The sequence below is a fragment of the Rhinolophus sinicus genome, linkage group LG12 (assembly GCF_036562045.2).
Source record: "Rhinolophus sinicus isolate RSC01 linkage group LG12, ASM3656204v1, whole genome shotgun sequence".
NCBI classification, from domain to species: Eukaryota; Metazoa; Chordata; class Mammalia; order Chiroptera; family Rhinolophidae; genus Rhinolophus; species Rhinolophus sinicus.
Window position 1 is genome coordinate 53658318 of NC_133761.1, and position 14913 is coordinate 53673230.

The 14913-nt window shown below is 38.3% G+C and overlaps 2 protein-coding genes across 5 annotated transcripts in view; both read right to left on the bottom strand.

Moving 5' to 3' along the window:
• Window positions 1–2504, bottom strand: part of LOC109446977 (kinesin-like protein KIF28P) — a 50470-nt gene extending 47966 nt beyond the window's left edge. Inside the window, exons 1-2 of one of the 4 annotated variants that reach the window (XM_074316898.1) lie at window positions 1924–2504; window positions 1109–1303 (exon numbers count right to left, since the gene is read on the bottom strand). In XM_074316898.1, the coding sequence (XP_074172999.1) occupies window positions 1109–1267 (159 nt within the window). In that variant the 5' untranslated portion in view covers window positions 1268–1303; window positions 1924–2504. The remainder of the gene's footprint in view (window positions 1–1108; window positions 1304–1923) is intronic. The other 3 variants (XM_074316896.1, XM_074316895.1, XM_074316897.1) reach the window with 3 other exon arrangements.
• Window positions 2505–9466: 6962 nt separating this feature from the next.
• The window catches only part of AHCTF1 (AT-hook containing transcription factor 1), a 60007-nt gene continuing 54560 nt past the window's right edge, over window positions 9467–14913 (bottom strand). Inside the window, exons 28-30 of the mRNA XM_074316326.1 lie at window positions 13687–13890; window positions 12585–13031; window positions 9467–11355 (exon numbers count right to left, since the gene is read on the bottom strand). Of these exons, the coding sequence (XP_074172427.1) occupies window positions 9490–11355; window positions 12585–13031; window positions 13687–13890 (2517 nt within the window). The 3' untranslated portion in view covers window positions 9467–9489. The remainder of the gene's footprint in view (window positions 11356–12584; window positions 13032–13686; window positions 13891–14913) is intronic.

Below are 14913 nucleotides of genomic sequence, written 5' to 3' on the forward strand. Positions count from 1 at the left end.
CCTCTAATTTTCTTTTTCTTAATGCTTACATGCTAGGTATCTATTTAAATTGGGTTTCTGACAACAGATAGAGTTGGATCTTACTTTTCCTATCAAATCTGATCATCTCTGCCTTTTAGTTGGCATGTTTATTTACATTTGTATAGTAATCAATATGGCTGGCATTAAGTCTACCATCTTGCTAGTTTCCTGCCATGTTTTGGATTGTTTCATAATTCCATCTCCCCACAATTGACTCATTAGTTCTGCTTCTGTTTGATTTTATCATTATTATTATTATTATTAATTGCTCTAGTGCGATGGTGCATTCCAGGGTCCATAGAATCCTTTCCGTGAGTTTGTGAAGTAAAAACTATTTGACAGAGGGTATTTTTAGGGGTGGTTTAATAAAGGTTATAATCTTTGGGCCGAGTTGTGGAAGATGAGCAGGCGGACAGAACAGAGAAAAGTCTGGGTTGAAGTGAACGGGCCTCAGTGACCTATGGGACAGTCTCACACATACATATAACTAGAGTCACAGAGGAATGAGGAGGACAAAAAAAGACTTGAAGAAATGATGGCTGAAATGTCTCCAGATTGGATAGAAACTATAAACACACAGATCCAAGAAGCTTAATGAGCTCCGTCCAGATTGAAATGACATCTCATTTACACCCCATTGTATTCCATCTATATTCTTAATCACAGAACCTGTAACATTTGAATGCATTTATGTGCCTGTCTCCCCATGTGAAATAGCAACTTTAAGGTGGAAGAGTGCATGGCACATGATAAATATTTGATAAAAGTTTTCAAACGCTGAGGGCCTTACAAGTTTTGCTTATTTTGCATATCTCAGACAGGCAAAATATAATTGACTTGACTGACATTCCTTTTTCAAAATATGTCAATATATTGGGAAATCAACCATTTTGAGTGCCCGCAAATTATGTAGGCAACAGCTGCACTTTTGGATCTCATGTTTAGTATGAATAAATTTAAAATCAAACTCTCAAAATGGAAGCATATATTGTAGCATACTTGCATAAAAAATTATTGTTCTGTTATACCGTTAATACTTCATTAAAAAAAACCCAAAAACCTCAAGTTGTGTTTTAAAGCAATTTACCTGGCTTGCAAATATACTATTAGGATCAGCGGAAATAAACACACCATCTTGATCCACTTGAAATCCATTGTGAGACCAATATGCCAGGTCAAATGTAAATGTCTTCATATGTTCTGGATTCTTAGGGTCTTGTATAGTGGTGGTGGTCCTTGAATGCATGGAAATCACACATTTGCTCCCAGAATTCTTCTCTCTCTATAGTCAAATTACAAAATCAGGATCAATTTTTATAGCTTTTCTTTGTCATCTAATTGTTTTGCAAGTCTTTATACCTAGCAAGAAATTAAGCCAGGAATGTACCATTCATTCTTTCTATTCTCTACTTACATAATTCTAGCAGCTGTTATGAAAAGCAGTTGCTCTTCTGTTCCCTCAGAATTTTTGAAAGGCTTGTCTCTACTCATAACTTTCTGAAACAGCCCATCTAACGCCCAACTATATTAACAGCAATAACTATAGCAGCGGAGAAATCCACTTCTAGTATGACAATGTAAGGAGCTCCTGTCCCACTCCCCAGTGAACCTGTGAAAATTCATGAAAAGCAACCATTTAAAGCCTCTGGAAATTGTCGTAAGGGCAAACAGCCAATAAAGAAACATCTATTCAAGAAAATCGATCAAAATTCAGTAAGAAGCTAGAGTTTGTAGTATTTGAAGCAAGGCCATTTTGTCCCTCTCCTACCAGCTCAGCAAAGTGGAATCTACTCCAGACTCAGAGCCAAGAACACAGGGCTCCCCTCTCCCCAGATCCCAGCTAGAGGGCTTTCTTCCCGGGAGGCGCAGGACGTCAGCGTTTTTCATCCTGCCCCCATCTACCTGTTGCTGAGGCTAAGTCCTGGGAGCGTGTGGATGGGAAATGGCGGTTTCTTCTGCTACCCAGTTCCCACTCGTGGAAGAGGCATACCGCAGCATCCTTGGGTGCTCCCGTCCCTGCTCCTGAGGTTCCGTGCCAGGAGGGACGGGCTGAGAGGACCTCGGGCTGCTGTGCTGTATTCACCAAGTGCGGAGCTTCCGGAGCAGGGATGTCACTCGGAGCAGCTTGCCATTGTCCCCACCCCCAAATCCTGAGCCCTGGTTTACAGATCTTGCCTGAGGGAGCAGTACCTCATCTCTTCCCATGGAATTGACTCATTTGCCCCCTTAGAGAAATTCAGTCCGAATGGCAGTCTCAAGAAGAGAGGAGTCTGTGATGAAAAGCAACTCAGAAGAGACTCGAGATACAGGTGAAATTACAGGCCCTCTGGCGTCCAGTGGGGCAAGGACTGGGGGGGAAAAGATGGCTGGCAGGAACCCACTGCGGTCAGAAACAATGTCAAACGCGGGTCTCAGAAACTGTTCTTTTCAGAGGAACCAGTTTGACTGAATGTATTTGTAGAGCAATTTATGCCCCCGGGACATTTTCGAAAACAGCTTCCAGCCGGCAGTCAGCACAGTGTAACAGCTTGGGTGTGGCTGAGAGAGGAAGAAAGCTGTGCCTTCCTGAGGAGTAACGGGTGGGGGGTGGGGTGGAGGGACAGACTTCAGTAAAACAACCCAGCTCAAACTTGCCTCGCGTGCCTTGTCCATTCCCTCCTGCAGAAACCAAAATAAGACAGTGGACCGGGGATTCTTGGCTCCTTATGCCTCTGACTGACGGTGGTTATTTCCGCCGATGGCTGTGTGGCAAGTTCCATTCTCTTGAGAATTGTAAGGCAGTTGTCTCTGTGTCTGTCACCTTACTACATCTGATTAAAATGCATCTTGGGTATGCGTTAAAATGATTTACTGTAACATATCAATAGACTGAAAACCAAAAACTACCTGTCATCTCAATAGATGCAGAAAATGTATTTGACAAAATCTGACATCCTTTCATGATAAAAGCACTCAACAAATTAGGACTAGAATGAAACTTAATCTGATAAAGGGCATCTATGAAAAACCCAGAACTAATATCATATTTAATGGTCAAGACTAAATGTCTAAGATCAGGAAAAAGACAAAGATTTTCACTCTTGACAATTCTATTCGATATGGTATTGGAAGTTCTAGCCAGGGCAATTAGACTGGAAAAATAAGTAAAAGGCATCCAGATAGAGAAGGAAGAAGTAAAATGATCTCTATTTGCAGATGCCATGATCTGGAATACAGAAAGTCCTAAGGAATGCACTAAAACCTATTAGAATAAATGAGTTCAGTAAGGTTGCAGGATACAAGATTGATACACAAAAATCAATTGTATTTCTATTCACTCCAAATGAACAATCTGAAACTGAAGAAAATTATTCCATCTCTAATAGCATCAAAAAGAAATACTTAAGAATAAAGTGCAAAACATACTCTGACTACTCTAAAACATTGTTGAAACTAAAGATCTAAAAATTGGAAAAATATCCCATGTTCATAGATCAGAATACTTTGCATTAAGATGGTAATACTCCCTAAACTGATGTATAAATTCAATGCTATTTCTATCAGAACCCCACTTGACTTCTTTGTTGAAATCGACAAGCTATTTGTAAAATCTATATGTAATTGCAATGTACCTAGAATAGCCAAAACAATCTTGAAAAAAAAGAGGATGCAGTTCCAGATTTCACAACCTTTAATACAAACCAACAGTGACCAAGAGTTTGGTACTGGCATGACACACACACAGATTAACGTAATGGAATTGAGAGTCCGGAAATAAACCCAGACATCTATGGTCAACTGCTTTCCAACAAGACTGCCAAATGGGGGAAGAACAGTCTTTGCAAGAAATAGTGCTGGGGAAACTCGATAGCTACTTGCAAAAGAGGAAACTTGGACCCTTACCTCATACAGATACATAAAAATTAACTCAGAGTGGATGAAAGACATAGATATAAGAGCTAACGTGTAAAAGAAAGCAGAGGAGTAAATACATCTTCATGACCTTGGATTGGGCACAGGATTCTTTGATATGACTCCAAAAGCAAGTAGTAAAATTAAAAACTTTTGTGCTTCACAGGACACCATCAATAAAGTGAAAAAACAACCCAAAGAAATGGGAGAAATTTTGCAAATCTTACATCTAATAAGGGATTGTATCCAGAATATGTAAAGAACAGCTCAATATATAAAGATAATTCAATTAAAAAATTCGCAAAGGATCTGAATAGATGTTTCTCCAAGGAAGATATACACATGAGAAGATGGGTGGCATCATTAGTCATCAGGGAGATGCAAACCAAAGCCTTGAGATACTTCACACCAGAATTGCTACAGTGAAGTCCAGTGTTTGCTAGGGTTGGAGACATTCGACCCCTCACATACTGCTGGTGGGAGTGACTATAAGGCCGCAGCTGCTTGGAAAGTCTGGCAGTTCCTCAGACAGTTGAAGAGCAAGTTACCCTATGAATAAGCAATTCTATGCCTAAGTATATAACCAAGAGATGAAAACGTGTCCGGACAAAAACTTGTACACGAATGTTTCCAACAGCATTATTCATAACATCCCCTCACCGAGAGTTAAATACAGTGCGAGTATTATCCAGCCATAAAGTTTTGACATACGCTTCAACAAGGATGGACCTTGAAAACATGATGCTGAGTGAAAGAAGCCAGTCACTAGACTACATACTTTATGGTTCGTTATATGAAATGCACAGAGCAGGGAAATACGCAGAAACAGGGATGAGATCAATGGTTGCCTAGGACTCGGGATAAGGATGATAGCTGAAGGGCACAGATTATTTTTTAAGTGATAATAACATCCTAAAACTTAGTGGCTGCATTTATCTGTGAATACACTAAAAATCACTGAATTGTACACTTTGAGGGAATTGTATAAAATGTAGATTTTATCTCAAACCATTTAGAAGATAATGAAAAAATAAACTGTAACAGCATTAAGAGTATTTGTCAGGCATTGTGCTCTGATTTATATATTCATCTCGTAACAGCAACCCTGTGGGGTATTGGTCTCTTCATTTTACAAAGGAAACCAAGGCTCAGCTTAAAACTTCCCTTGCTCAAGTCTACAGTGGGTAAGTGAAATAGTCAAGTTTGAACCCCAATTCATCTGACTTCAAAGGCTTCTGAGAATGCACTGCCTCTTATAACAAAGATAGTCTTAAAGTTGGTTCTCTGATTCCACACTGAAAACTGGCTATGAAGTTAGAAAGTCGGCAGAATCCAGGTCACCTAGGAGCTATTCTAGTTCTTCAGGTGTGAGGCATAATCATCTATCCTCAGATCAGCGCTTAAGTTCATCCTCTTTCCTCCTTGCTACTGTTCTGGTAAAAGCTAATCAACTTTGGTGACAGACAAAGGCAATGTTTGCAGAAGGGCCTAAAGGTTGTGTAAATATGTAACTGTTTTAGCAACTACTTCTACATCCTTACTGTTTAAAACTTGCAGTTAGTTACTGTAGCAATATTAAGGCCAATGAAAAATAATCCCCAGAATAGCTACTTTGTGTGTTGAAGGGCTAAGTTATAAAAAAGGTTGTCTTTCCTTTTTTTGGCCACATTTAATTTACTGATCACAAATTAATTCTTTGACATTTATATAATTATCTAATTATATATCTGCTAGGTTGCTGAAATATTTTGTGCACTATCAATGAATGTTAAGGGAAAGGGCAGAACTGATATGAACTGAAAATGTGCGAATACTGAATATTGATGGATAAGAGAAAAGGCAGCAGGTTGTACAAGTGGGAAAGACATCTTATCAGGTCATTTCATTGTATCCCATTCAGGATCAGTTACTGTCAAAAAAGCCTGGGCGTGGTGTTTGGTCTAGCATACCCTTATCCAAACTTTACTATCCTTTATGGTCACCTCAGATGCTTCTATCTCCAGGAAGTTGTCAAGATCTGTCCAGGCAGAACTAGATCTGATCTTCCTTTGGGTGCCTCAGTTTCTATAAAATGAGATTAATAATAGCATTATAAAGTTATTGTGAAGATCAAGAACAATGTGTGGCATACGGTAAGTGCTTTAGATGTTTGCCTTTGTTATATTTCAAGAATTAACAAATCTTTGAAATGATCAAATTATAGTTCAGTTTTACTTTGCCTAATGGGACAATCAAGATGTCAAATTCTGCTTGTAAAGCATATGATTATTAACAAAAGAAAAAACAGGCACGAGGTCAGAAGTAAGTCATCTCTACTCCCAGATGATAAGTGGCAGAAATGGTTGGGGTTACTGGTGGTAACTTCCCACTTTTGGTGTCAGAACGAAACATCAATATTCTAGCTATGAAGATGATACATCCTATTTTTCTCTCTTGAGGCTAGCTGGAGTAACAGCTTCTTCGGCTTTTCAGACTACCTCATATTGTTCACCTGTGATTTCCCCCTCAACTTCAAAGGAGTAAGTAAGGAAATATAAAAATATACTATCAAGGGCAAACATGTTCAGCACCCGCCATTCCTTCCATATGCTTCTACAAGCCACACAAGACTTTATTATATTTCTTTGTATGTTAAGTTCCTCACCCATCTCTTGTAACTTTCCTGAGTCTAAGTTTTGATGGCCTTGTGACTTAAGAGCTAAGGAGTTCGAAAGACCCAGGTTCAAACCCAGTAATGCACTGGTAAACAGCTTTCTGGGAAAAACAAAGAGGAGCTCTGATTTATATAGCATTTGCTGATCTCTGTGGTATAAATGCTCCCACCATGGCAGGCTCGACAAATTCCTGAACATTTTAAAAACTGGCTCTCACCAGCCAGCAGGAGTTGGCTCCAGGACACCACTACTTATTACCCAGGTGACAGAGCTGCTCAGTCTCACTGACCTTCAATTTCCTCAATGTGGAAAGAAGGAAGTAATAGTACCTATACTTAACTGGGTTGCAGTGAGAATCAAATGAATTGATAAATGTATAGCCTCCGGCATTACAGGCCTTTAATTATCTGCTGATGAGGAATGGAAATGAGAGAAATCTATTAAAATGTCAAGTTTTGGGCCAGCCTGGTGGCTCAGGTGGTTGGAGCGCCGTGCTCTGAGTGCTGTGCTCCTAACGCTGCCAGGTTGCCGGTTCGATTCCCACATGGGCCAGTGAGCTGCGCCCTCTACAGCTAAGATTGTGAACAACGGCTCTCCCTGGAGCTGCGCTGCTGTGGGTTGCTGTGTGCTGCCGCGGGTTACGGTTACAGTGTGCTGCCAGGAGCGGCTGGCAGCCGGCGACAGCCGATGGTGAACAGCTGCTCCCCCCACCCCCCCCCCGCAAGGCTCATAAATACCAGTATGGGACACGGAGCTGTGTCCTACACAACTAGACTGAGAAACAATGGCTTGAACCAGAGTGGGGAGGGGGAGGCAGAAGAGCAGAAGAAGGGGGGGGGGAGGTCGAGTTTCACATTCTTTTTAGCTATAAAACACATCTAAATAAAATTCTAAGATAGCTATTCCTTTAACAAGTTTCAGTTAAAGGACAGTCTCTAGCTTTCTAATGTAATCTACATTAATTTCTAATCTCTCTGTATCCACTCATCTCTGTACTGCCAACACCTCCTTAAAGGAGCTTTAAAAGGTGGCCGGATGGTTCAGTGGTTAGAGCATGGTACACATAACACCAAGCTCGCCAGTTCGAGTCCCACATGGCCCAGTGAGCTGCGCCCTCCACAACCAGATTGAAAACAACGACTTGACTTGGAGCTGAGGTGCGCCCTCCACAATTGTATTGAAAAACAACGACTTGGCATCCTGGAAAAATACTCTGTTCCCCCAATATTCCCCAATTTAAAAAAACAACATATATATATATATATATATATATATATATATATATATATATATATATATATATATATATGTGTGTGTGTGTATATATATATATATATATAAATAAAATAAAAATACAATTTAAATAGGCACCAAGGAGAATGAAGAAACTATAATCTCAGGGAAAAAGGAGAAAGGAAACTGCATCCTATGGTGGTAACTGCTTCGTTAAAGTAATGAATACTCTCAAGAATCCTGTAAGGTAGGCATTAATTATTACCTTCATTGAAAAGATGAGAAAACAAGATTCAGAAAGGCTAAATAACTTTCCGGGTGGGTGGCACAAACAAGAGATCCCAGCCCCAAATTTCTCATCTCTAATTTCATCTCTTACTGTAGAAGGTGCCTATTTATAATATTAGAAAATCTGAAAACAAATCAAGTATCTAACAGGAGCATGTTAAAGCAGTCTGTGGCACATCTGTGAAATGAAATACCACATATGGACTCTATTAAAACAAAAACAATACAAAAACCATGCACACCCAGGGTTCTGAGACTATTTAAAGGTATCTGAAAATGCTCATGAAATAAGTGGCATGGGAAGCAGTATCATTTATCAAAAACAAATATTTAAAGAGGTTTTTGCACAGTGAATGTTGAAGAGAGAAAATATCAATTTGAAGATTTTTAAATGGCTTATCTTCTCTTGGCCTTCCTCAAGTCAGAAGATAACTATGTAGGATGTATTAAAAAATATATGCAACAGTTTTTAAAAGTTTAAAACAACAAAGTCACCTATTTTACTTACAAATCCTCCAGCTGCTCTGCTGAAATTTACATCTTAAACTGTAACTTAGATAAACAACTACATTTTATTTACCTAACCATTTTCATCACCTTTACAAAGAACTACCCTAATAGGATGGATCCATTCAGCTACACCAGTTTAGCGTTTTCTGCATTATCGCCTTTTTAAATTGCCTCCCTCAGTGAAATTCCCTCCTCCCAGAAATCTTAATAGCATGCATATGTGTGTGTGTGTGTGTGTGTTCTTATGTATATCTGCTTTATGTGTATCTGTGCTTTAAACACAAACGGAGTTATTGTCACCCTTTTGGGAGAGGCAGCTCTCCTGCCGAGAAGGTCTGAGCTATGCCAACCAACACAATACAATCATTAGCTCCTCAGTGGCTCTAAGGGAGGCTGGGCATGTAGCCAGGCCAGTTTTGGGGCAATAAGGATTTAAGTAATTTCTATATCCTAATCAATAAAATTCTGTTTTCCCTCAAACAATCTGAATTTATGGACAGCACCTGGGGCAAGAGCAAAACACAGTGGTACTTAGATTTAAAATGCTGGTTCTATTTGGGGAGAAACCAAAATTAAGTCATTAGGATATAAGGGCAGAATGAAGAGAAATGATACTGTTGTAAAAAAATTAAACCTAAGTCAAGTGAATTATAGGATTTAAAAGGTTATACTGAACCAGAAAATTCTTGAATCTCAAAATAAATTTTAAAATATAAACTCTTCAGATTTTACTATTAAAAGATCAAAGCTGGTTCTTTCTTTTTTGGAGGGGGAGAAATGCCCTGTAACTACAGATCATCTTTAAAAGAAATAGTGCCTTAAATCAAATCAAATAATGCTTTATTTTAAAACAATGTTGAAACTGAAGACTGAATAAAATGAAAATTGTGTTTTAAATAGAAATAAAAGTACCTTTCTGTTTCCTTGAAACCTTTGACACAGGAGGAGAAAACACAGACTCATTTTTTGGTTCAGAAAGGTCAGGCAACAGGACGGCCTTTCGAGATCTAGTCCTCGTGCTATGGGACGATGAAGTCAGAGTGGCCTTGGCGAGTAGTGCTTCCTTCTGGTCACCTGGTTCTTTGTTTGTCGTTTCTTCATCTATGCCTTTTCCTGATTTTTCTGACACCGGGCGTAATGAACGTTTTTGGCTTTGATTTTCAGTCCTTTTTGTAAGCTTTTTTTTAGAGCTCACCACTGTAACAAGTTCCTCATTTGGCACGAAAACTGATGTTTCTAAAGCTGGTTTTCTAACACCAGTACTTCCACGTTGAGCTGGGGTGTTTCTTGTAGCTCTCCTTTGGACAACGTCCAGGACTATGCTCTTCTTGGGACTTCTCACTTCCTTAACAGCCTCAGATCCTACATCTGGTGATGGATGAATTTTTCTTGGTCTACCACGTTTCCTAGGTGTAGCAGGCATGTCAGATTCTGCTTGGAGAGCCAACTGGGATGAATCAAGTTTCAAGTCTTCTGTAACATCTGATGCAGTAACGTCTCCCCTTTTAACTCTTGTCCTACGCTGAATGGGCAGCTGCTGTTCACTGGGCTTCCCATCTTGTTCTCGTCCTGTATCTTCAGAAGCTTCTAAATCAGCACGTCTCAATTTTCTGGTACTTCTGCTAGAATTTGTTACTTTATTAACTTTTAGATCATTTACAATTTCAACACATTCTTGATTTTCTACAGATTTTTTAATTCTTTTGGGAGTCCTTTTTCGAACAGATGAAAGCTTTTCTTCTTTTCTAAAAGAAGTTTCTTTAGGCGATGGTTCCGACAGCTGAGATGATCTCAACCTTCTTAATTCCCTACCTGGAGTAAGCTGTGCTTCTTGTTCCACAGAATTCATACTTTCTAGTGTGTCTTGATTAGTTTCTTTCTTTCTCCTTCCTCTCCTAGGAGTAACAGCATTTTGAGTTACTTGCTGATTCGGAGGTATTCCTTTGGCATCAGGAAAGGTATCTGTAGAAGCCTCCGAAATGTCTTTCGTTTTCCTAGTTTTCTTTGTAACTGACAGCCCCAGCAGCATCTCAGGAGCAGCAACATGTGCTGGCTCTTCCTGATGCACTGATTTGACAGCCAGGTTTTGGACACGTCCTCTTGTGCGAGTTCTGGATGAAATCGTGTCACCAACCTGGCTGACATTGAGAGTCACTGTACTTGTTTCCTCAACAGTCTTAAACCTAGATTTGACTGACTTGGTGGAACACATTACCTTCTGGCTTATTAAAGGTATGTTTTCATGAATGGGCTGTTCCATTGTATCTGAAGTAATTTCTTTACTTCTTGTGTCTTTAATTACATCTAGTAAATTTTCTGCAATTGCTACTTTGATTGGTTCAGGCACATATGGTAACGTCTCGACCTTTTGGGACTCCTGATCACTAGTTATGATAGATGGCAATTTTGTAACATGTCCATGATTTCCATTTTCCCCAGTGTACACGTGTTTTTCCTCAGGTGCTATGTAAGCTGCTTTAGCTAACACGTTAGACGCTGCAGAATCACCCGTCTCAACTTCTCCTTCTTCACCCTCCAATATCAAGGTGAAGTTGCTCTGAGCCACAAAAAGTTCTCCATCTACTTCAGCAACGTCACACTCAGCAGTGTCTTTAGTATCAGGCAAGTCACAGAACTGCTGCTCTATGGTCTCAAAATTATATTGAAGCTTAAGAGTTCCTGAGGGATACTCATTAAATGAAAGATTCCTAGCCTCTTGTTCTGAATCTTCAACTTCGAGCTTTTCATGTTCAATCACCTAAAATGAATTGAAGATAAGAGTCTGGTTAAAGAATTTTAATATTATTTAAACCTAAAGCATAAGCATCACGTTTTCAAATGACCATCTCACCCTTGGTATATGAATTGTTAAACATAAACTACATTTGATATGGCATATACTTATGGGTTTACTTTATAAAACATCCATTTAAGCAATTAGACTTTCTCAAGTCAAAATAACTAGACAGAAAAAGATTTTGAGATTCTGAATGGAATTAGACATTCCACATTTCCCTGGCTAAAAAAGACAGTCTTAACAAAAGAAAATTACTATGATGCTAACAGTTGTGAGAAGAATTAAGGACTTTAGTCTCACCCAAGAAAAAAAAATTAACTAGAGAAAAAGAAACAACCCCCAAATCACCTAACTATCCACACTTTTCTAAACAGCACGATCCCCGTAAGGATGAAGAAGAATTCACCTACATAAGCTCCCTTGGGCTAGACTCAATCCTCTTCCCTTTGCTGGGGCTGCATAAACCATGAAATTCCTAAGGCTTTCAAGTTCAGTACCTCTCTTGCAAGGGTTTGGTGGAGGAAGGAATGGTCCTTGCATTTACCTTTTGGTAAGGGAAGGGGAGAAAAAGGAGGAGGTAGAAAGTAACAGAGAGATCTCCTGACCAAGAAGGTAGAACATTACCACCAACCTAGACAATGACATTTTCCCACTCCCCAAGCATGTAGTGAGATGAAAAGACAGGAGATACCCAGCAATGAGGACACCCCCTTACAACATGCCCACAATTGTTTCAGCTTCCTAGCTGAAGGAATAGGGACTTGATTCATCTATTTCACAATGAGAATACTCATGAAAATGAATATGGACAATCATGACATTTTTATGAGTTAAACTTCCTGGTTTCAGAGCAGCTTTCTAGAAAGTAGAGGCTGCTGGGTAAGTTAAAAATTATAATCTCACTCTTGTCTGTATAGTATTATTTCTCACAGTTCTAGGAACGTCTTAGTCACACTGACATCTGACATTTCTTCCTTAAACACTACTGTTCTTTTCCAAATTTCATTTCCAAATTTTAAAAACACATAATTTCTCCCCTCACAACTTATACCTACTTATAAGGAATGGAACAATGCAAGCCATACTTGTAAGTGGAAAGAATAAGATATGTGTATTGTGTTATGTACTTATTTAACCCTGATGCTTTTCTTATGGTAGAAAAAATTCTATTATAAATTTGAGAGACATCAATGGCCATTTTCAGAATCTGGGAATGAGTTCTTACCCATTTGTTTCTCCAGGTCTAGAGGAGTTACTTCTAATTCAAGCACACCTTTATCACTGCCCTTCTGAGTTTGTTTAGTTAAATTAGTAATCAGTTCCGTGGTAGAGCTTGCTGGCTTAGAAGCCACGAAAGGATCTTCAAAGTCTCCTGGCGATAGAGCATCCTGATACTCAGAGGTAGTCTGGTCCGATCTGGATGAAGCAGTGCTAGTATCTTTGCCCATATCCAGTTTCTCCAAACTTCGTGAAGGTGTATCTTGTGATCTCACATTCATTTCTTGATGGTCCATTTTAGGGCTATTCAGGTAAAAAGATGTCTTATCTCTGTTCTTCAGCCATTCGGTTTCTCCTGGAACTCCACATTTGTAAAAAGGTGTGGTAACAAATTCTTTTGTTTTGCTATCATCTGCAGACTGTTAAATAAAAGGTTTTGAAAAAAATTACGAGTAAAATATTGGTCAAGTCTAAGCTATCATCCCACTCATATACACTGTCCATCCATTTTCAGTATTTCTCCAAATTCTCTTCTCAAAATTCACATTCTAAATCCATTCTCTTCAGATACATGATTAAAAGTTAATGATTGTTAACGTTTTCCTAATTAATAAATCAGTATTTCCAAGACTCTGAATAGGCAAGATGACCAAGAACCAAATGGGTTCTTAATAACCTACAGTGGACCTCTGGAAACATGCACCCTCATAAATAGACAATCAATTAGGAATTTAGTAACAGAGGCAAATCAATATAGGTTAAAAAACAAACAAAAAAGACGTGGACTAAAAATAAAAACTAAGAGCTCTTGTCTAGTTCCATTTCTGCCACCAAAAAGCTCTTTAATTGTAGGCAATTTACTTGGTGCTTCTGCGCCCAACTTTCTTCACCTGTAAATGATGGGTTTGGCTTAGCCAATACCCTATACTTCCCTTCTGAACTAATTTCTGATTTCACGATTATCTGCAAGATTGTATATAAAAATCTATAATATTTAAATTGATACATCGTTTTACTTATAGGACCTAATATATTCTTATTAAGTCTTTTTTATTCCAATATTATTAAACTTACTCCAGCAATCCATTTTGTGGTCATGCCTTCTTCCATGAATGAAATTCTAGTTTCTTTAAGTCGTAAAGGAGGAGTAAGAGACGTTCCAGGTGACACAGAGGGAGATGCTAAAGGTGTTGATCGAAGACCAGACCTTAGGATGGATTGAGGAGTGAACTCGGCAAATCCAGAGGAAGTAACTGACATGGCCAAAGTTTTAGCTTTCTATGACAAAGAGTGAAGGGAATTCCACTGTTAGTGTTTGTAAAAGGCACATACATAAGGACAGACAGGATCAACTGAGTCACAATGGTCGCTATATTCTTATCTCTAATAATTAAACACATCAATAAAAAGTTCTACCGATTACTGGAAAATACAAAATTCTACTCTGAGCATTCTATATGTAAAACTACAAAACAAAATTGCATCCATAGTCATTCTAAAGGCCTTATATTCCAAATTTATATTCAACTTAAAAAAGAAACTGCAGAGATAAATTATTTAACTATTGCTTAGCAAACTTCAGTCAGGTGAAAGAGATAAGTGTGTGATAAACAGTAGTACCTAGCTTAATAACAGCAAATTAATCTAAATGACATTGAGTTTAACAATATTTTAGAAAAAATGTAATTTCATCACATGAATCCAATAGTAACTGCATTACCTATAAGAATCCTCTGAAAATTTATTATAATGAATAAAAAATAGCATAGGAACTATTTATTAGAAATAATCCTTTCACTTCTTCTCTAAAGAACTAGTAAACAAATTATCCCATTAAATTATAGAATTCCATTAAATCTGTTATGAAATTTATTTACCAGATTATTTTTGGTAGCAGGTATAAAATTATTCCGATTTAATTTCACATGAATCTAGCTGTAGAGAATATAAAATTTGATTGTTTTTTGATGAAAAAAGTTAAAATTACTGATATTAAATGTTAGGAACTTAATCTTATCAACCTTCTTTTAAACTTCTTTTAATAACTATTTTGGGACTAGCATTTACTGAAGTATCTTTCATTCAACTTGAAAAAGAAAAAAAGAGGGGGTGGCTGGTTAGCTCAGTTGGTTAGAGTGTGGTGCTAATAACACCAAGGTTGCCGGTTCGATCCCCACATGGACCAGTGTGAGCTGCGCCCTCCTTAAAAAAAAAAAAAATTTAGTAAATAAAATAAAATGCAAAAAGAAAGGAAAAAGAAATTCCTTGGCTCACTATAAATGCTGGATATCCACAAACAAA